Source organism: Rhyacophila brunnea, unplaced genomic scaffold (assembly GCF_057557595.1).
Source record: "Rhyacophila brunnea isolate RB1 unplaced genomic scaffold, BYU_Rbru_1.0 scaffold_1, whole genome shotgun sequence".
Lineage (NCBI taxonomy): Eukaryota > Metazoa > Arthropoda > Insecta > Trichoptera > Rhyacophilidae > Rhyacophila > Rhyacophila brunnea.
The window spans coordinates 32,885,901-32,910,281 of record NW_028232751.1 but is presented as its reverse complement, the minus strand read 5'-3'; the positions used below and the strand labels follow the sequence as shown (position 1 = coordinate 32,910,281).

The window sequence follows — 24,381 nt, the reverse complement described above, 5'->3', positions numbered from 1 at the left end:
GGGTGCCACTATAGGTAAAACATGTAGGTGCCATCATTTTGTAGGTTGATTTTATATACAAAAATAATCATTTTGCTTGTAATCTCGCGCCAAATTACCGGCTGTCCTCGCTTCGCTGTTTTGGGGAGGGGAAACTCGCGCATAATTTTCCAGTTTCCGCAGTGACCGTTGTTGTTTAGAGATGTCGCTAAAAGCGGTTTATTGCTCGCAAGCAACTGCTACTGCGCTGATAGCGGACAATAATTAATCGATTATGTAAACTGATAATGTAGTTGGGCGTCTCTACCTGCATCGCTGTCAAGGCGCATGAGTATAGCGCGTTTCCATTATTATCTACCGTTGACGTTTCGCCGTAATGGTATGTCGTATCAAAATTCGAACGTATTTTCACACGATGAAAATTACAAATTTAACGGGAAAATATGTTATAGAACTACATCAGTGTTAATCGTGGTATACAATTAAGACACAGTGTTAACTTAAAACGTTTTAAATTCAATAAATTGCTAATATAAACAACGTTATGATGGCAACCTTGTGCTATGTAAGGTCTGACGGATTAACAAGTATATCGCAAACACGATACAAAAATATAAACAATTAAATTGTATATTAAAAGTGATAGAAAAATAATCAAAACATCATAAATCTGTTTTTTCGCATTATTAACATTTTTTCAGAAATAGATATTAATAAAAATATTTTTTAAAGTTAGATTGTAAAGCTCATACATTATTTGATAATGTGAACGAAGCATTTTTTAATCTAAGTACACAATGTGGATGAGTCTAAAACCTACCTGAACGTTATTTGTATGTTTTGGTTTATTCATGGAGTGCCTGGACTGTAGGAGGGAACTTTTATCATATTAAAGTATTATTGTGATATCATCTAGTATGACAGACGAAGTCAAGCTGGATTCCTCGTTTGAGCTGGACAGGAAAGTGGAAGACGATGGGGATGATAAGGATGATTCGAAAAGGTACGTTAGTTACATGATCAAAATAAATAATTACGTTTGTTGCTCTTAACAGTAGACGTCGCGTTGTAACTAATGTGCCGAAAAGTGTCCCCTAGTGCACTCTAGATATTTTTTTACAAGCCAGGGTATAGGTTAAATAGTCGTTTAGTATCTAATCTTTGTTGCTGTTTGTTGCTACGTGTTAAAATGATCGTTTCGGTTTGTTGGCGTGGGTTTTATATGCCGATATTTGTATTTTTTTGTAACACTGTATTTTTCATAATATTGTTTCTTTTCCCCATACTATTTTACTGGTAGAATATTGCGGACGTGAAGATTTCTTCATATTGTTTCGTATGTCCGTATTGTTTTAGCTTTGTTTTTTATGTGTAATATGTGTAAATTAATTAGAATAATTTTTATTTTAATAATTCTCCGTGACCTCAGTCTTGGGCATCTGCTCGTGAGACATTCCCAGGCATAAAAACTGTTGATGCTTCACATCAAAACGTAGTGTATCGTGATACGTTCGATTAAGACCGAGTGTGGTGCGGGGCGGGTTGGTTAAGAGGGAACTATTAGGTACCTAGTGGATACAGACTATAAGTTGTATATCAATATCTCTTCATATTTGTTGCGTCATTACTGATGGTAATCACGGGAATTACAGGTGTAGCCGATAATCTCCTTCAATCTAGGGCTGATCGTGTTGCTTCGGTCATTGCTAATTCAGTAGTTTTCATGGTGGTGTCACTCCGCTGGGAAGGCGCACGCCCTCACAACCTTCTTTCTTCGACGCCACCATATTACGTTTCTCTCCAGGCTTCACGGATCTCTTTTTACGATGTGACACACCAATTACGGTCACGCCAATTATTCTCTTCCTATTGAATTCTTTGAAAGATTTCAGATTTCAACAGAGTATAAGGAGATTGAAAATATCAGCTTATAAAAAAATATCTTGGTGAGACGACTCATAACGTTCACTTCACAATTCTTCGCTAAATTTCCTTTTCGCAGTTACCGAAGTTAGAGATTGTGATCGAAAAATCTCGGCTCGAAATTCTCTAGAAATAATCAGAAACGGCTAATCTCAAGATTCGTGAGAAATTAATTAACGAAGCCATACGAGGTCATAATAAAAGGCATATTGTTTTTTATTTGTATTTTGTATTTGATCCTTATGGGTTGGGCTAGGCAGGATTTAATTGAATATTAAAAACTAACAAACACTGTCTACACGTTTTAGTCTAAGTTCAATGAAAACAAATACGTTTGGCTGACAGCTGATCTTAACAGCCTACTTCCACTCTTCGCAACTGGTATACAATAATGCATAATATTATACTTTGAAAGGTCAAATAAAATTTACAAATAAATTTCTAATAAATACTTATGTAACTATTAAAGTAAATTATAAATTAATTTTAGCTGAATTTCGAAGATATGGGGATATCCCTTTAACCGATAGTTCAATTATAGTCAAACAAATAATATTATAATATGTAATATTATTTTTAGCCAGTGTTGGCTTGACAACCGATTTTGCGAAATGCCGAATGCAATTCAAACTTAATAATGCAACACATGAGTTTTCTGATTTCATAACATTATCTTGTTCAATACATCGCTTTGCTTCCTTAATTAGAAATGTATCATGCGTAAATAATTAGTTGAGTTTACTTAGTTGATCATCGCTCATCAGAGTACAACTCGGAGATGTGTTGGAAGTTTCGACCAACGTCAGATAGTTTTCATTTGGCACAGGATTGTCGCACCGGTTTTAATCCATATAGAAGTATTAAAAAATCAATTTCCACTTTTTCGTGGCTGTTTCCCAGTTTTCGTGGCTTCTGTCATGACAAGAAGTTGTATAACTTCTACCAAAGACAATGCGAAACATGGTCTCATTGAGAGAGTATAATAAAATTTTAAACGACACAACTCCCCCTCTATGCTGTCATATGACGAAGCATTTTTGCTTGAGGAATCCTCTCTGAATTACAGTAGAGGAGCTGAGAGTGAGCAGGAGAATGCCTGGTTACGTGATTAGCTGAGGAACTCCCACCTTATTGTGGATCCGCTGGACGAACTTCCTGTCTGAAAACTTCCATGCCAGTATAGCATGTGTCTGAACAGAATCCAGTGTGTGCATTCCAGATGTTTTTATTATGATGGTGCTTGAAAGAGTTTCCACTTTGCGAGTGTGGTGATATTCAGACCACGGAGCATATTGTGGAGTTATGTAACTTGTATTCCTTCCCCGAAAGAGTTTCAGCCACACACCAAGTCAAATTGGAAATGTTGCGTGGATTGATGACTTGCCAGTTCCACTATAATCAGTTATATGTTATATGACTAACTCTCGGAGTCTGTTTATTTTATTTTGTTTAATAACATTCTGTTTTCTTATTTATTTTTATTCTATCATCATAATATGATTATATTTTTATGTGTACGTACTTCATTTGTTACAAAATCCTAAGTAGGTGGATAAGTAACTGTAGCAAATAGTAGGTTTATATATATATTTTAACAGCACACCTACAAGCAAATGTCACCATTTGGTTCATATAGTTTCAATTACACTGTTTTTATCAAAGTATAATAAATTACACAATTTTATACAAATACTCGTATACCATTCCATGCCATGTTAATAATTGGAATTTTATTAGTTAGATAATTTTCGTAAAAATACTTTAATTATAAAATACTTAATTAGTACTGAGTAAATATACTTTTGAGTTCTTTAGAAAGTATTTGGCTGTCTTTGTCACGCCACGGCAAACCGTAATTAAATTACAAATTTGATAGGGTCGACAGTTTCGTCTACCCTTGATATTACAGAGAAATTTGACGATGGAATTACGTCAGCGAAAAAGACGACTTCAGTCTAATTGATTGTACGCAATATATCTATTATATTACCGAACTGAGGAAGCCTGTAAAATAACTTTTTGAAATGAACGAGACCTCAACATGGTTGAAAGAATAATCTCCCATCGTATCTATGGGCCAAGCAGGGAGGGAGAATTGGACGAGAAGATAATCTGTAGACACACTCAACTTTAAATAGTCTGTGATGTACAGGATTGTCCAAGTTCAGGTACAAATTCGTTTTTGACATGCAATATAACCTGTGTTTCACGACCTGTATGAAAGGTATGTGGTGCTATCCTGTTTTCCAAAGCGACATAAAGTCAGTTATCATTTAGCTCAGTATTTCTCAAACTGTGGGCGCGGGGCCCTGGAGCTCCTGCAAGGGAGCCGCGAAATATTTCAGAATTTGAAAAAAAAAAACATAAAAACGTGATCACTGGACGATACATGATACAAATCACTCGGAATCTCCAGGTCAAATTTTCACACGATCACAATTAATACTTTATCCGATATTCTACTCTATCTACTAATATTTGTATAAGATTTTTTAGTTGTTTCGTTAATTTTTACTGGTAATAAAAAATAAACACATGTTGTGTCTTTCAACGCAGACTTTGGAGCAAACCCTGCGAATTAGCATTTCAAACATTGTACCGGATATTGATTTATTATGTAAAAATATGCAATAAATTTGTTAAAATTATTTAGCTGAAAAGTTTTTTTTTGAAATTTATGCAAGTAAATGAAATGTTCAATTATTTTAAAGAAAAATGTAGGTAGGTACCCATAATAATAATTAATGATAAATAAAGTACTGTTGGTCACTAAACACTAAAAAGTTTGGGGATTTGTTTTTGATTTAGGGGGCTGTGGTATGAAAAAGTTTGAGAAGCACTGAATAGCGGACTCCATTGCCCGTAATGGTCGCTGTTTATATATTTTTTTGTATATTTTTCAAAGCCTTCTGTCCAAAAATCGTACCAAATAGTTACGTTCGCAGCATGTAATGGCCTCTCTTGAATCCCGTCCTGTGGGTTTTCTTCACCGTAAATATGGCAGTTTTGCCTATTAACGTACCTACCTATTGAGGTGAAAACATAGATGTATAAATATAGGTGAAAATGTGCGTTAACACAGAAGATGATTTTCTTCATCATCATCGGTTGTCTATTCTTGCAAGACCCAATCGACGAAACTGCAATGCTGCCTGTAATCCGTTGGTTGTAATTCTTGCGTATGGGTGTAGGTGAAGGTCTTTATGCAAAATTCGCCATAAAGAGCCATGAGTTGCTGCTATCTTCTTGGAATCGATATTTATGACTCTTCGGTCACACTTTCGTGTACATTAGCAACATTTTTGCGTGAACTGCCTGGATGTACAGGTGTCAGGTTATCAAACACACTACCGGTGTCTTCAAATTTTTTAATCAGCTTACGAATAGGTACACCTTTCAGTTGGGCGATGATTTTTTTCAAATTCTGAAGATCTGCCAGTTTTAGATTTCTGAATTTTATAGATTACTTAAATTTTTTCGCAATCAAGCATGGCAGTCGTAGCATAGTGGTATTGCACAGGGCACGATACACAAGAGACGCAGGTTCGATTCCTGCCGGGTATCTTACTTTTTTCAAAAAAGGATTTTTTCTATTGGCTACATTTTCTCATGAGTGTTTTCAGAATTATGTATATTCAATAATTAGAATGATACATTCTTAAAATCTTGTGATTTATTCGTTGAATAAAAGAAATAGTTAATTAAACGTAATATTAATTGATTGGTAATACTAAGGCGTAACATTAGTTATGTGGGCTTCCTCAAGGTTAATTTTGAAAGCTACTTTAAAGTAGGCTGCGGAAATAGAAAAAGGAATAGTTTATACTTCCTATAAAAATAGTCCACGTAATACTGCCCTATAGTTCCATGGTCCATGCGAAAATGTCAACGCAATTAATTCAATTAAGATTGAAAGAATACGCTTGTTAGGTCATGTAAACTGTAAGCTGGCTCTCACGTCAAAACTCGCCTCGTCTGCCGCACAGCCATAAATCAAACCTTCTAGGAACGTCGCTTCAGTGTTGCATATGAAGACCGCGCACATCCACCTAGCGACAGTCGTACATAACCTCTCGAAACGTATAGATATTTGGATGCGGTAACCGGCGAGCCGGTATAGGAATAAACAATTCGTAAGCGTGTGTGTGCGTTCAGGCGCTTCCGACTCGCAGCCAGAAACGCATGCGATTTGTTGATAGCAGCACTAGATGATTCAAACTAAAAAGTCGCATTCGACCAATCTGCGGAGCTCGATTTTGCAACGTGTGTTTTGTGAATAACGTTGACGTCACATCGACGTATTCGACACGTTGCAGACGAGATGAGTTTTAATGTGCGAGCCGGCTAAGAATGGCAATGAATCAGTAATGGGCTGAATAATGTCGATCAATCCGGTAGGGTGCTCGAGGCAAGTCAATAATTCGCTGACTACAGCTGATGATAACGGTCTGTTTATGCTTGGGGTATCTATTTGTATTGGTATCTATTTTGATAAGGAAATGGACGTCTAAGGAGAGTTGTAGGAGGAAACCAGGATCCACCACGAGTTGTCGCGCTGGTGATAATGATGAGTACTGCATAATATTATATTCCAGTCAACAATTTGCCATTGTTGACGTCACTAAAAAACGCAGACTGTAATAATTTATAGAATGACATGGTATCTGGTATGCAGATAGGTAACTAAGTGCATAATACTTTCAGCTGTGCATGTGAAATGCATTGCTGTGATGCAACTAAATTATTATATTATGTGTGTATCAGTGTTTCCCAATATTATGGCAAACTAAACAAAAAACCAATCTTCCAAGATAGAAAATAAAATAAAATTAATAGAAATATTTTCTGATATACACGTTTACTATCTCAAGAATAAGTTGATTCAGATTTGGGTGAAAACCTTGCAATTTAATTTAAACTTAACGGCCCACATGGAATTTTATGGTATTTTCAGAGCATGATCCTGGACATTCCTTAAACGTTGTAGATAATCTATTTTGATAATTTTGAAGCCTTATTATCCTTTATATTTATTTTAAACATTTAATGACTGCATAAATTATTTTTTTTTATATAAAATAGTACTCTTTTAAACCTCTCTCTCTTTTAAACGTCCATGTGCAGTGGTGTTAAGATTTTTTGGATTTATTAATTTTTAAACGCATTTACAAAACCATTAGTAAAATTAATGTCCTCGTCGCAGGACAGATGTTATGTTTCATGATGCTGTGTATCGTGCAATTAGCTTATTTGATGGCACCATAAAGGTTGATTTGTTTTTTATTAATTATATAATGTTTGTAGACGTTTTAAATAGGATAAATTTATAATTGTATATATTATCATATTTCTTTAATATTTACACATGCTGTCTTTTCCACTTTCTTGTCATATTAGTTGTTATTTGTAATTAAGATATTTTTATATATTTGTATGTATTATGTATTATGGCGCATTGGCCAAAAGCTGTAATGCCGTAATACTCTTTTTTATAAATAAATAAATAAACTAGTTATGCAGTCGTCAAATGTTTAACATAAATATTGGTAGAGGGATGATGGAGGATGATGAGGTAGGTAGCTGGACTTCAATAAATCGAAGGTGGATGCGTGTTTGAGTAAATACAATTTAATCCCCCCAACAATATTAATTGATACAATAGTTACAGACGATATATTTAAATGATATTAAATCGACAAAGTTAAGTTAGGCTGGCGTGTTTCTATGAGAAAAATTAACTGAATCGACGAGCAGAGATTTGACCGTAGGTTAACAAGATTTTACGACGTGTGATATCAGATTTGCCCCGCTCTGAGCTTTTATAGAAATTTATAACAAAGAAGGTTCATCTGAGGTCAAGAGCGTTGACCGGTGACCACATGTCACTTGTTTACTGTGTAAGTTGCCTAGGTACAAGCAAATCTGATAGTTTAGCACATTTCCGGATTGCTTTATATGGCAATGCAATGCTTAATCACGCATTCTTCGTTACAATGTTGCTAAGTAATTCTTATGAATAATAACATTTTATCAAGAAAGCAATGTGTTATTACGAAATTTGATAGCTGGCAAATTGCTCTTGATTGATTGACCTATGGCTTGCGCCGTCAACTGAATTGTGTGAATCATGAAACACGCCATTCTTACATAGTAACATACATTATTTTGTACTTAAATATATTATGATAAATCATATAATATGGTGAGATTCCATGCTAAACCCTACATAAATATAAAGGATAATAAGAATAAGGCTTCAAAATGATGTAAATAGATTATCTACAACGTTTAAGGAATGTCCGGGATCATGTTTTGAAAATACCATAAAAGCTCCATTTTACGTACGCTGAGCATGTGGGCCGTTAAGGAATCTTTCACTACATCCGAAAAACTACATTTTTGGGATTACTAGCCATACTTAAGTATGTACGAGTATCACAACTTATCAAATTCATGTATCTACCAGAATAATAAAAATAATAGTATGCACACTTTCGTTATAGGGCAACGGTTTTATATTGCGCGATGTATCAGTAATTATTCCATTTTTTTAAGTTTTAGAAACATTGTATTATATGACAGTTTGAATAAAGGCCAATGAGAAGCGAATTTTCGCAAAATGTTGAAATATATACATACACTATCCGTAAGACAAATTTAATCTCGTAACGATAAATAAATACACGGACCGGGCTTGAACAAATAATATTGAAATAACGGATAACGCACGTATTAAAGTTTGGTGGACATTGTGTTCGCTTTGGGATAACCTTGCGATACATAATAATATATTATTCAGAATTTGATAAAGCATGACATATGTATTTATTATCGTATACCAGTGCCATCCAACTTTTGCTAGCCATGGGCTAAAATAAATATTGAAAAACAAAAAATACGGATTATTGTACGAATACGTTAGGGACATCACAATGAGGGACAGTCTGTAAATAAATAATTTGCATACTATATTGAAAAGTGTTGTAAGCACAGAACAGATAATAAATAGAATACCGATAGGCAATATTCAATACGCCGCGTGGTGAAGCAGGCTTTTGAATGTGTGAGTGTCCTACGAAAATGAAGCACGCATTATGCACGTGCAATAGTGTGTGTAATACACCAACATTAAATGAGCGTAAATGCATAAACCGTAGTATTCGACGTAACACGTATTCTAGACACATGTGTAAGTTTAACCCGGATTCTTCCTTACTCGAGTCGGTTACCTGCTATCGCCTTACCCGTTGTGTATTTCAGTTCCCATTATTTCTGAGTTCCCTGGTTGTAAGATTGCAATACAATAATCATTGGCAACATTATATTCGTCCACTTTTCTCTTCAAATTTATAGTCAGAGGGCTTTTTTAAAAAAAGAGGTCGAAGCGCATAAAAAATTAAACAAACAAATAAATGCAAATAAACAACTAAAGTTGTAAAAAAATAAAATTGTGAAAACATCATAATATATTTGAATAAAAGTATACAGTGATTTCCATGGTCCCCACATCCTGAAGCGGGCCCCAGTTCAGGATCTTTGGCGGACCCCTACCTATCACTAAGGTTAAAGACAGTGTGACGCTCTATAGTAGCGTTTTTCAAACGGTGTTCGAGGTAATAACAATTACACAACCACATATTTTAAAATGGTAATACGCCTGAAGGAAATTCGTGTTTTTTTTACGATTAAAGCACATTTGTGATGTGCGTTTATCTCACTTATCTGGTCGATCCCCCAGGCTAGAGCCCTGGCATCCCCCTCTTTGCGGGGGCCATGGTGATTTCCAATGTTCAATTTTTGTCTGGCAAACCGTCTCGATTCCTTTTCTTAGTGTTTCTTAGTCTATGCCCGAATGTGTTTCATCGCATTAGATGACAAAAAAGCCCTGGATATACCTATACAAAACAACACCCACTATTATAGTCAGGCCGTGTAATTAATTGAGAATTACGATAGTAGTGATAGTTAGTGATTTTCTTTGAATGGAATGCAGTAAACTGTTTCGATTGCATATTTCGTTCAAATTATTATAATTTATTCGATAATCATCATTTTTTACAAAAGTTTACCATATTTGCATTTCGAGTATGAGAAATAACTAGCACTGCCATCAAAGTTTACTTTTTGTGTCACGGACTGCCTAAGGGGCGCATTGATAAAAAAATGTGTAATTAGGGCCACAGCGTCATTACAGTCTGTTTTCGTAAAAATGCACCCCAAAAGCCTTTCAGCCTCGGAGATATTCAAAGAAAACGCGACTGAAATTTAAATTACCAATCTTTAGCAGGTTGAACAGCATCGCTAATGACACTCAATAGAGGTTAGAATAGCTCATGGCGTAATTAGTTTCTAAGCAGTTTGCTACGTGTCTGTGATTTATCCAGGGCTTGAAATGGAATATTTTACAAACCGGATCGTTTCATAATTTTCAGAACATATTAACATATTTTTCTCATTTTATGTAGGTATATTTTATAGAAATAAGTGTGATTGATTTTTTTATATGGCCTACCTAGCGCAGATGGTTAACTTAATTTTTCTAAAAGACGGAGTGACAATCTCGAGGATTTCATGAACTGGAACTGCGTTCCGGTCCATTTCAAGGTCTGGGATTTATCACTAGATACAGCTTTCAAATATATTTTTTTGAGGAGTTGAAGAAGTAAGAAGTTGAGAAATACCCCGTCCCGTATAGTTGGCAAATATTCGTGCTGGGTCATTTAATGGTATGTGATTTCAATAAAAAAAGAATAGCGCCGTGTGTTAACTTTTCAGTTACTGACCAGTTTGTGAGATGAGCCTAGAAAGTTCTCTAACGTTTTCTGCGCTCTTTCCTAAATCCTGTTTGTATTATAATATGTTTGGTTTCAGATTTTAGTTAAGTACCTACTAAATATATTTAAACCTTTATTTTTGTTTTGTTTCAGAAAATCTCGCAACTTGAGCGAAAAGAAGAGGCGGGACCAGTTTAACATGCTGGTGAGTGAACTCAGTTCAATGGTGTCAACTAACAGCCGGAAGATGGACAAATCAACTATCCTAAAGTCTACTATCTCATACCTGAAGAATCATAACGGTCAGTAGATCTAGGATTTCATTATGTAAGGTTACACCATATTAGGTACACTCGAGTGTAGGTAAACATATCTTGAATAATAATAACACATTTCCAATAACTAATAAAACACAGTAGGTGTACAATATAACAAGCCACAGCTATGTGATATTATAAAAAAAGTAAAAACTATTATTTAGGTCTTCATTTACTGGCTACTGAGGTGCTAGAAAACTCGAAAGGGTGCTAAGGGGCGCTAGGATACTCAAAAGAGACGTATAATACAAATCGATATCTTCTACACATAAAGTCGTATATAATATAATTATTAGAAATTAAAATATTTTCCATTTTCTGATAGAAAGAATTTTGGTAACGGAAAATTTTTTTTAATTAGATCTACTGAAAAATCAGTTTTCAAACGTACCTACTTAACTATATACCTCTTTATGCATAATGAGATAAGAGGGACAAATTATAAGAATGACACTTCTCATGGTATGAATGATTTTATGTGATTCGAACTTATGAGATTTTATGGATATAATTAAACTAACTTTCTCCAGTATGTGAAATTTTATGTGCTTAAGTTTATGCTGACATAAAAAGTATAATATTTCATTCAAATAAACAATCACAAATTGATTTGTGATTGATGTGTGACTTTATGTGTTCTGATGTGGTGATATTACGTTCGACTTATATGAGAACCATCGCAATTAACTACATAGTTTTTGGCCACAGCATGTGTGAAACTCCACAAACGGTCGTGTAAATTCCCCATCAACAAAGGTATCCGGCAAGGTGATACCATTTCACCTAAACTATTCACCGCTACTCTTGAGGACTTATTCAGGAAACTTGATTGGGAGCAAAAAGCTGTTCCAATTAATGGGGAGCACCTCAGTCACCTGCGCTTTGCAGATGATATTGTTATATTCTCACAAGACCCGAAAGACCTCCAAGGTAGAATGCAAGAACTCGCGGATGTCAGTCAAACGGTCGACCTAAAGATAAATGTCTCAAAGACAAAAGTGATGAGGAACTGCTTTTCGGACCCTGCGATTATCTGTATTAATGGCACCCAACTCGAGCAAGTCATCAGCTACGTCTATCTCGGACAGCAGCTGCCCATAGACGGAAGCATGCACGATGAAATTGCTCGCAGAACAAAGCTGGGATGGAGTGCTTCCGGAGTCTAAATAGTATCTTCAAGAATGACCTACCATTATGTCTTAAGCGTAGGGTGTTCAACCAATGTGTGCTGCCCGTACTCACGTTTAGCTGCGAGACGTGGACCCTCAACACGAGAGATGTCCAAAGGCTAAGAGTCGCACAGCGAGGCATGGAGAGGTGTATGTTGGGCATCACGCGAAAGGACCGTAAGAGAAACGAATGGGTTAGGAAGCAGACAGGAGTACGCGATGTAATAGACGTTGCCAAACAGCTGAAATTGAGATGGGCGGGGCACATTTCTCATCGAAAGGACGGCCGCTGGACAAATGCCGTCATCCAATGGCACCCAAGGGACACGAGACGACCACTGGGTCGCTCTAAAAGCCGCTGGATTGGCGAACTGATAAAGTTCGGCGGAAATACGTGGCAGCGAACGACACAGGACCGAGAGAGTTGGAGGAAACTTTGGGAGGTCTTCATCCAGCAGTGGATTGACCCCGGCTGATGATGATATTTAATTGTATGTGTTTTTAAGATATAAAAAGAAAATTTGTATTTTAATTTGGCTGTTTTTTTATATTTAAATTATTCAATTGATTTTATGAGTAAGCTTGTGTGATGGGCTGTGATAATGAACTCTGTTCTATTTATTATAGTAAGTATACATATTACGTTTTTCAAGTGGTTTTCAAACATTTACGTCCAATCCAATCGAATATCAATTAGTGGGATGGGTAAACCTGTTACTCTCCGCATGTGTTCTAAAATCTTAGAATTAAGCTAAGCACATCCACCTAATGACATACCGAAGCAGAGTGACGAAATGTCGCCCAATTATTTCAGTCAAATTTAGCTGTGTATTAACACATACTATACAGATTGTTAGTGTCACATGTGAAAATTTGGTGAACTCCTCGGAACCTACTTGCAAATGTAGTATTAATCGTATTTATTTATTAATTTACCACCCCAAGCAATACATAACTTACTAGCCACACAGAAAGTCGTTGCAGCTATCTTTATTTCTCTCGGTTCTTAAATTCATGTGGACCTATTTTTTTTTGAAATTAGACATTAAGGTGAGATAGATAGATATAATGTTGTCCAAAAACAATTTTGTATGCCTACTGAGAAAAAGTATCTAATGGGATCTATCATTGTAATCACGCATTAGAGAATTATTAAATTTTCCAAATAGCTTGCACCGAACAATTTAAATACCACTGCGTTATTGTGATAACAGTTTTTGTTATAGTATTATTTTTTAATCAACCATTGAGAAACATCTCCGTCAGAAGAATTAATATTGCGCGAATTAATCCATTCCTAATTTGGGATAGGTAAATATCATTCGGAATGTTTTGAACGGGACTTGTAAGGTTTCGTAAATCATGAAATAGCGGCGAGGTCTTGCTTCGGTATTACGTTATTACCGATGAATAGTTTCATTATGTTATGTAAGAACCTTGATTTTATTATTATAAAAATAGTACATAGATAGCATTGTATAATTTTGTAAAAACAACCTCAAAATTAAATTTCTAGGCGGAATAAGAAACAAAAAAATATAGAATCATAATATTATATAGATACGAGTACCTTGATTATAGATTTTTTTCATTATGTCTAAGGAGGTTTTTAACAGATTTTTTACGAAAGAAAAATTGTTTAGTTGCTTAGCTCGCATATTAAACAGGGTGTAAGTTTGTCAAACGGATGATTCGAACTGGTATTCCACGGTTTCATAGAGCTTGATTATACTATATACTAACTACTACATACAAATTAATTATCTTATTTTTTATTGTTATTGAGTTATCTTTTATATGGATTTTTGCCAAAGATGTTGATGAGAGTCTCTTGTAGAGATAGCGCCTTAACAATATAAAATGACGCGAAAAAGATCTCTGGGACATACTTATGTCATATGAGCCTTGAAATAAGAGAATAGGTATTGTATTTTTTCCATACACAATGGCATTGTAGAATTAGGATATGCTTCAGAGATTATTTGTGTTTGGAGTCAGAGTACGAGTATAAACCTAACATGTTGAGCAAGTGGCTAATATCCATTTCTCGTAAAAAAAATACCCTGTGGAGACCCATGTGGTCCTATTACGATCGGACATGGTCGAAAGAAGAAGATAATTTTATAAAAAAGTCACAATACTTAATAAAAAATATCTGCTAAGTTACGGTAAAAATATTCCCCACGTTTGTGATTTCTAGCAGGTATTCACCAAAATATTACATACTATGGTTACATTTGACATATTATATAGTGCACATTAAACTTTTTCAGTCATACTTATTTGTTTTCATTGGTCTAAGGCGTAAAACCCACTTAACGCAGCAAGTGTGGCTCTCGCGCAAAATTTCACAAGTGGCGCGTAAATCAACGAAAATACAACGTAATCAAATACGCCAGCGCCCACTGGATTTGACGACGCATTATACGCGCCCGCCGCATGAATCATCGTTTTTTCGCGAATCACCGCTTCTCGGCGATACGAATGAAAGAAAATACAATGGAGTCCATTCATTGAACACGGCTACCAAAATTACGCTGCTCGAGGCGTCGTCGATCGACGGGCGAAAAGCAATTATTTAATAACAGAGAATCATTGTTTAATTTTATTGCGTGTCAAGTTTATCGCTGGTTGAATAATGTCGTCGTAAATATTAATTACAAGCCCCGAAATAATATAATATTTTTATTGCTTTGTTATGAGAGACGCTGTAATAATAATTATTTTGTGCTGCTTGGGCCGCTTATTACATAGGTGAAGGGTAATGCACGGCAAGAGACGTGTGATTATGGCTATGAATAAACGCTTCATACGCCGACTTCGCCCGCTCGACGCGTTCTATGGGCACTATCGCTAAGAATACAATTTGCCGATGGTGCTGGTTAGTTTTTAAATTTCAATAATACCCAGCCTAAGCCATAATAGTTTTGATCTTCTATGGGCGATTTGACAAAATAGTGCACACCTTTTCAGTCATACTTATTTATTTTAGTTGAGCTAAGAATTCATATTATCTACATGTAGTATTGGTTAGTTTTTTAAAATTCATTAAGTTCTGCCTATACCAAACCATAATTGATGAAAAATATTCTTCTATCTATAAAATATCGAAAAATATGTATGGTTTAATAGTATAGTTTTAGATATTTTATAGATAAACGATTATATTTTGACTATTATCTACCATGGCTTGGATTGGGCAGGGTTTAATTAAAATTTAAAAAATAACAAACTCTATCTATACATTGTAGTATTATTTCAATGAAAATAAATACGTTTGATTGACAATGTTTAGTGTGCATTATTTATGTCGGATCTTAACAGCCTACCTACACCCTTCGCCATTGAAATAGAGGCATTATGAATAATATTAAGAAGTTGAGAAAACAACGGATTTGTATATATAAAAATCCAGTATAAAGTAAATATTATATTTATTAATTAAAATGTGGGATTATGAAATCTAAATTCTCTCTTCATTATTATCTAAATGAAGTTATACTTCCCATACTAACATATTGCTACGCTAGGAAAGTATGTAATTTTTTTTATCAAATGTATAGACCTGAAGGTATGGCACTTATGGTTATAGATCGTAGAAAGACTATGAAATTACTCTGTCTGATGATGGAAACATAACGTATCCTCATTGATAAAATGTGAATGCAAGCTTGAAAACAAAATGATAATAAATAGTAACGAACAAAAACGAATGAATGTCCAACGAAAACGCAACCGAAACAATTAAAATGCACGTAGTTCAGATCTCAGATTCTCAATATTTGCGCAGATTCACAAGAAAATACCAACTAATTTCATTGTCATTACAGGGCTCGAAATGGACCGGACCGCACCGGAGCGCCGTTTCGGTTCATAAAATCCCCAAAATTATCGCTCCGTCTCGTGTAAATATTAATTTGACCGTCTGACCGAGATATATCATATAATAAAAAAATCTAAGATACTCATTTTTTTTAAATACATACCTAAACAATTAGATAACAATATTAATATTTTCGTAAAATCATCGAGTACTCCGGTTCGTAAAATTTTCCATTTCGAGCGCTGATCGTCAACGACCTAGACATTCGTGACATTCGTGTTTTGAACAAATAGACTGCAGAAGGCGAGACAGGTTTTAAAAACTCGCAGTATTTGATTAGTTCGTTGCTCGGAGAGGATGGAAAAGAAATCCACATGGATATATGAATATGAAATCAAAAGTTCCACAGGGATTCCACTATCGCTGTATGCCAAAAGAAGTGGAGCTGAGTCGTAAAGGCTAAGTTAAAACCAAATAACATCGTCTTCAATAAATAGATAAGTAGGTGCCTACATGTCGTGAGGTAAAATGGATTCGATTTCTGAGAATGCATGGTAATAGATTTAGAGATATGTTAGATATCTTAAGATGGTATGGAAATCCTGTGTTCACAGTGTAAACTAATTTAAATATTTACCTCTAATTTACATCACCTCATGCACACTGACTTACGAGTATTTACTGTCTGTTCAGATCTTCAATACTTTGACAAATATACAACCGTATTCAGATACGAGGGTGGGTCAATAAGTCCTTAGAAAAGCCGACAGGTGGCGCGACTAGTACTGTAAGCGGTTTGTTTTCATGCAGCGGCACTACCGATTCAGTATGCTGCGAAGTTTCAATCAGATTGGTCGGGTTGTTGTGTGTTTCTCGTACATTTAAAAAAAAAATTTGCTTGTTTACAAAAAATGGAGAAAATTGAGTTTAGAGCTGTTATTAAACATTTTAATATAAAAGGGTTAACAGCAAAGGAAATAAAAAATGAGTTGGATTTAGTTCACGGCATATCTGCTCCTTCACTTGCAACTATTTATAACTGGTTAAATGAATTTAAACGTGGTCGTACATCAACAAAGGATGAACCACGCTCAGGACGTCCTGTAGAGCTGACTACACCAGAAATGATCAATAAAATCCACGATATGGTGTTAAGTGACCGAAGATTAAAGTTGAGTGAGATAATTGAGGTTACAGGGATCTCAAAAGGTAGCGTCATTTCTATTTTACATGACAAATTGGGCATGAAAAAAATTTCTGCAAGATGGGTGCCGCGTTTGCTCACAGTCGATAATAAACGCAATAGGGTGGTGGCCTCTAAAGCCCTGTTGTCGCTCATGCAACGCAATCCGGATGAATTTTTTCGTCGCTTTGTGACTGTAGATGAAACATGGATACACCACTATACTCCCGAGACGAAAGAACAGTCAAGGCAGTGGATTGCGAAAGGCGAACCATGTCCAAAGAAGGCGAAAACCGTAAAATCAGCTGGTAAGGTTATGGCTACTGTATTTTGGGATGCACGTGGAATTATTTTCGTTGACTATTTGGAAAAAGGAAAAACAATAACAGGGGATTATTATGCATCTTTATTGGACCAGCTAATAAACAAAATTGAAGAAAAACGGCTTCATTTAAACAGTAAATCCTCTTTCATCAGGACAATGCCCGTGTTCACACATGTTTACGATCAATGGCTAAAATTGAAGAATTGAAGTTCGAATTGGTCGACCACCCACCGTATTCGCCAGATTTAGCCCCCAGTGACTTTTTCCTTTTCCCAAACTTAAAAAAATGGCTAAGTGGACAACGTTTTTTTTTAAATGAAGAAGTCATCGATCGGACAAATGCTTATTTTGAGGACCTTCCGAAAACTTATTTTTCTGACGGTTTAAAAAAAATTGAGAAACGTCTAACCAAGTGTATTGAGCTCCAAGGAGATTATGTTGAGAAATAATGCTTTTTTCTAAGGAATTATTGACCCACCCTCGTATCATAGTAATAGGTACATAATTCATAAGTTATTTTGTGAATTCAATGAATTTTCTCAACATCTCATTATAATACACCAAACACTTAATTCAACAATTTCGTAATACCTTTAACTTTCGTGGAGTGAATAATTTATTTATTTATATGGCCGCCGGAAATAAATTACCTTATCTGTATATATTATGTGTCTTGAATTATCTGTAACGCATGAAGGAAAACATACGAATACATGTACGAGAGAGCGAGGCAGGGTGAATACGTATTAAACATACACGTATAAACGCAAATTCTAAATTTGAACAACCGGAAATTTTAATAGGGTCGTGAAATAAAATAAATCATACTCATATAATAGTTTGGCAGATGCTTACCGTACGGTAATAGCGTATCAAGTGATTAGATCAGGGATGGCCAAACCGTGGCGCATTGGATGATTACAAGTGGCGCATTGCATCTTTGCGCCTACTTATTCTTTTGAAGTAGGTGCCATAACTGAATCCATCTTCCATCCAGTTCCAGTCATATAGCCTTCTTACTCATCAGTACGTCCCATTTTTTGAAAGTTTACAATTGTAGGAATAAAATGAAATAAATCTGTTCATCTCTCAGTTAAAAAATGAGGATTTGAGTGAATTTCCACACTTGAAAGAGCAGAATGAATGTGCTGCGGATAATAGCAATTTGAACTGCATGCTCGCATTTATAAACCCATTTTCACTTAGTGAACAAAATTTAATGCAGATGCCTAGTAACATGCAAATGGAATTGATTGATTTAAAAACAAATTCATTATTGATAATGAAATTTAATGAGATTTTTGCAGATCACTCGAGCTTCTGACATTATTAATTTCTGGCGTTCATTGCCCTGTGAACATTTCCCAGAGCTAAGAAAATTTGCAAAAAGTTATATATGTCGCTTTGGATCGACATACAGATGTGAACAAGCATTTTCATCCATGAAATTAATTAAAAACAAAACAAGGTCGCGAATAACTGATTCAAAATTGAAGAATTCTCTGCTACCTCAGTAACAAATTTAACACCAAACATTGAAAGACTAGTGAAATCCAAACGCTCATAAGCTTCAGGTGCTCAGGTGCTAAATCCCGCTCAGAGCTCTCTCTCTCTCTCATCACAACTAACAACTGTGGTTCAGAATTATCTTCACTAAACGAGACTCTCCGGCAGCTGTAGCACCATCAGCAGGGTCCACGACAGAGATCACCCTCTCGTCCAAGAGATCATTTCTGAATATTGTAGATTGATGCTCCGATAAACGTGTGTTTTTTGAACTGGCATAAATAAAATTAATCAATTTAATTGCATGATTGAGTCATTCCTTTTCCTCCCCTAAGCGAAGCAGATTTGATCCCTATTTTCCAACCCCAACCGTGAACGTAAGAAGGTAGAAAAGGTGCTTGAGTTGTATGGCTCATCTGAATTCGTCTGTAGAGAAAAATGGCGCATGGTATCCAACAGGTTGCCCCCCCCTGGATTAGACTATCTAGAAATTAGTGTGATATCCATGAGATTTAAAATAAATTATAATAGAATCTGATTGACTGGGAGAACCCATTGTCCCACTATTATTGACTATAATGAAATTTATAATATTTTATTAAAATAATATTTTACAGAAATCACTGTCCGATCAAGAGTCCATGAAATTCAGGAAGACTGGAAACCCGCGTTCCTCTCAAATGAAGAGTTCACACATCTTATACTAGATGCACTGGACGGATTCATCATGGTGTTTTCATCATCTGGCAGAATTTTTTATGCATCAGAAAGTATAACTTCGCTCCTCGGTCACCTTCCGGTTTGTATTTGTTTTATATTCGTGTTAACATTGATATTATATAACCATAATACTTATATGATTGGTTAGAACATATATATAGTAAAGTGATTAAATGTTTGTAATAATTAGCGCACCAAGATTTAATTTTTATTTTTGCGAGGTATCTAAAAACATATTGCTAAATAACAGTTGTAAAATTAATGCTATATATATCATTCATTTATTCTAACGAAACATTAGGATAATAATTATAAAATTGCCGATTTTGTGTTTTTTCTTCAAAATGAATATAAATAAAATAAGCATGAAAATATTATTGTAACAAAAACATGTATCCTAAAATTTTGATTTAAAAAAAATACGACTAGGTAATTATAATATAATCAGAGTAAAATTTATATGAACGGTTATTGAGGTCTTCTGCTATTAAAATGAATGTCACTGTCGTTCACAAAAAGATCTACTGAACTAAGCCACATTATTTTGTGTAAAGTTACACGTAACAAATAAACATTAAATATATTAGTGAAATCAATAATTTTTCTTATATTATCGCATTTAAAATATATATATTATAAGTGTACAGAGTCAATGTTGAAATTTATAATGATATTGACAATTTTAGTATTTCAAAGTTGTGACATAGTTCAGAAAATGTTTTTGTTTCTTCACTGGCTCTATAATCCGATTTGGATTTTAAATGCCATACGAAGAGGTTTCTTGAAATATTGCTTTGCGAGAAATTGATGTTAATCATTTATTTGGCAAATGCTCTGGGCCCAAACAAATATTGTAAAATAACATGTCAATTTGTCTGATCACTCGACCAGCGCGAGGCTCTTCGGAAAAGCTTTACACGTCCTATAAATATAATATTGTTACACATTACATTTACTTTTCTGATTAAATAACGAATGATAAAATGAATACAGCGAAATTTACATCATTATTGTTGATTACTGTGTTATTAGTGATAATATTCTTGTCATCGCACAGCTTTGCGAATTGATGTTAATTGTATGTTGTTATCTATTTTTTGCTATCTATTTTCTTGTTTAATATATATATATATATAATATTATTTTATATAAATGTATTGATATTTATTAGTATTGCTAAACAATAAACTTGCCTTGTGTGTCTAAACTTATTATTGCTATGCGAATATTGAACACTTTTTAATTGATATGATTTTCAGCATTATCCTTATTAGGTTTTATTTGTTACAATTTCAGAGTGATCTATTAAATACTTCAATTTATGAGATGATGTTTGAAGACGATAGACCAAACGTTTACAACTTACTCCAAAATCCAATTGGAAGCATTGACCAAATGCAAGGAATGTTTACAAAAGGTACAGTAACTAGTTTTGCCCTTTTAGATTGTCATAAATTATAAATATTATATATCTAAGTACATTACCATTGAAGGTTGTCAAATAGAATTATTTTTTCGAGAATTCTCGAAAAATAGCAAAAAATATGAAATCGCAAATTTAGAGATAGGTATAATTTTTTAGATATTTCGTGATTTTCATCTCTCGAATAATTATCAAGCGAGTTTTTTGAGAAACCAGGAAAATGTTTACAGAAAAAATAAGTAAATGAAAACCAAAAGGATTTTGAAATAGAAAAAAACTGCTGACTGATTTGAAAAAGAATTATTCAAATTCGTTGGATTTTTTATTCAAAAAAAATTCAAAAAAAACGAATGAGTAAGATCAATTTTGAATCGCGAATTCTCATAAAAATAAAAAATATTATTTGTTCGAAAAATCTCAAATCTTCGAAAAACGGAATAAGTCGAGAATCACAAGTCACCAATCACCATTTTTTCTTGAAACGGAAATTACAATTTAACGATTTTATTATTTACAAGCGAGCACGATCACTCGCGACTAGGGAATCCAATCCCGAGCCAAAATTTTGATCCCGGAATTTCGGGATTACAACTTGATGATCTCGGGACAGGTCACGGGATTGGCATTTTTTTCGATAGTTAATATAAATTTTTTATATATACAAAAACATTGATGAAATCGGTCAAAAATAAATCTAGTATAATTTATACTATTTAAGACATTATTTAAGACATTAACCGAAAAACGAACACTATAATTTTTACTATTTTTGTTAGAACTGTTGGTTTGTGTAAATAAAATATTAACACGGCATACCTAATTCTATTGTATTTTTTCCCTCAGATAACCAAATAATATTCGTATGCCATCTAAAAAGAGGATCTTTGGATTTTAGAGAAGGCCCATCATATGAATTAGTTCAATTTATTGGATATTTTCGTAAGTAAAATTATACAACACCCACCAAAGCTTTAGAATTAATAATATTTTTACCTTAATTTAATATTGAGTGTATTATTTATATTTTTATTTCGTCACAGGAACTAATGTCAATTCACAAGAGATCGACAGCTTGACTCCAAATAACCGGTTCAGCGGTAACATCGACGAGATGGACACAAGATTAATATTTGTGTGTACCGGTAGACTGCAAACTCCTCAGCTCATACGGGAAATGTCAGTCGTGGATTCCTCCAAGAGTGAATTCACATCTCGGCACAGCCTTGAGTGGAAGTTTCTCTTCTTAGACCACAGAGCTCCCCCCATTATCGGATATTTGCCCTTCGAAGTTTTAGGCACTTCTGGATATGATTATTATCATTTTGACGACTTGGAAAAAGTTGTAACATGTCACGAAGCTCGTAAGTATAACAATTATATTGATAATTATAATATTAGGCTCTTTTAGGCATTTGTTGATCAAACGACGTTTTGGCGAAGCTGAGAGTTGTGTTAATTTTAAATTTTTACTAAATAAGATTTAAAGTTTGCTAAAATCTTATTTCAAATAAGTATATTATTTTGAAATACGTCAGAGCGCGTTTTTGTTAGATTTAATTCGCATTATTCATAAGCAGACCAAATAGCATAGGGATTAGAGCATTCAGACGGACCGTGAAAATATGTAAGATTCAAGTCCTTCTTGGTCCCCCTTTTTTCTATTATGTATTTTGAGGTCTGAGTTTTGTCTTTGTCAAAACCTTTTGAAATAAAATATATTAATCTATATTTTGGAATGTTGAGATTTGTATTATTTAATTGAATGGTTTTACTAGCAGTTGTAATTATTATTATGTGACATGTCGCTTGTTCAATAATTGCTAAAAAAGGTGAATTCTCGTTCTTGTGGTGCCGTTTTCTATTTTGTTGGAGTCAAGATGTTGTACGTCTCCTGTCATGCGGCGGTTGCATCAATGCACCACATTTTATTGCTATATGCTGTATTTCATATCGTCACGCGTTATTTGCAACTGTTAACACACAATACTTAAAATGTACAATAAATTTATCTATTCCTATAAAAGAAACCCTTATTTATATTCCTGCAAAAATATTATATTACCGTTTGCTTATAAAAATAATTATCATCAAAGTTCCATCCACTCTTCTCGGTCCTTAGTGCTTTCCTAATTTATAAAAATAACATGTTTAATCAAAAAAAGATTCTTTCGACGATTCACGACATTTCATAAATTATATTGTAAGTTATTTTTTTAAATTTCGCAAAATGAAAATACACAAGCATTTCAATTTTTATCTGTCTTAAAATGGCAAACGTATCTTTGTTTCAGTAATGCAAAAGGGAGAAGGCACATCATGTTATTACAGATTTTTAACAAAGGGCCAGCAATGGATATGGCTTCAAACAAGATTTTACATTACATACCATCAATGGAATTCAAAACCTGAGTTTGTTGTTTGCACTCACCGAGTAGTTAGGTAAGAAATCTATAATACTAATTGTGTTTTATTTGACTATGCATGTTTTTTACAAAATTGTTATTATCTCCTTCATTCCCTTATTATTATCTCCTCCGTCCACTTCATGTCAGACACGTATACAAGGCCGTGGCGAAGGGTGGAGGTAGGCTGTTAAGAGCCGACATAAATAATGCACACTAAACTTTGTGATATATTAGTATGTTGTGATTGTGATCATTGTCGTCACAATCACAAAATTAAAGAGTTTCTAAATAGAATAGAATAAAGTGTAAAGTATAGTTAAAGCAAAGAGAGCATGAGACACAAGGAAGGGCCGTGGATTACCTGATCTTTTTCAAGCCGAACGATAATTACTTCTGCAACCTCGCAACTGACAACTGTAAAATTTAATTAGAGAACAAGAAGGGATTACACGGCTGAAGGCACGTGCAATCTATGATTTAAGATGTACATAATAAAGTCCTGGATGCCACACGATCTTGAGACCGTGAAAGATTATAATCATTTAACAGTATGGAATAAAGTGGGAACAATAAATAAAAAAGCGATTTATATACTTGACAGAAACTATATTATAGCCAAAGCAAGAAATTAGAAATACATTAAAAGGTTATTAAGCGGCTCGATATTGAAATTTAGAAATACTAAAATAAATGCAAGCAGCTAAGTTTGAAAAGAAACATTGGAAGAGTAGTGGATCAAATAATAGTTTTAAAATACCAAACTGGAACGATCAGAGGCTTCAAACACTGCGGCTGCATCGTGCTCCGTTAAGTGACGTCCATTATAAGTGTTGG

The 24,381-nt window shown here is 34.4% G+C and overlaps 1 protein-coding gene across 3 annotated transcripts in view; it reads left to right on the top strand.

Moving 5' to 3' along the window:
- The first annotated feature begins 257 nt into the window (after positions 1-257).
- Positions 258-24,381, top strand: part of Clk (circadian locomoter output cycles kaput protein Clock) — a 33,239-nt gene continuing 9,115 nt past the window's right edge. For 2 of the 3 annotated variants that reach the window (XM_085943161.1, XM_085943153.1), the window contains exons 1-7: positions 266-982; positions 10,830-10,978; positions 19,617-19,798; positions 21,016-21,136; positions 21,986-22,081; positions 22,183-22,503; positions 23,434-23,581. In XM_085943161.1, coding sequence (XP_085799287.1) covers positions 897-982; positions 10,830-10,978; positions 19,617-19,798; positions 21,016-21,136; positions 21,986-22,081; positions 22,183-22,503; positions 23,434-23,581 — 1,103 coding nt within the window. In that variant the 5' untranslated portion in view covers positions 266-896. Of the gene's footprint in view, positions 983-10,829; positions 10,979-19,616; positions 19,799-21,015; positions 21,137-21,985; positions 22,082-22,182; positions 22,504-23,433; positions 23,582-24,381 lie in introns of all 3 variants that reach the window. The other variant, XM_085943145.1, reaches the window with a different exon arrangement.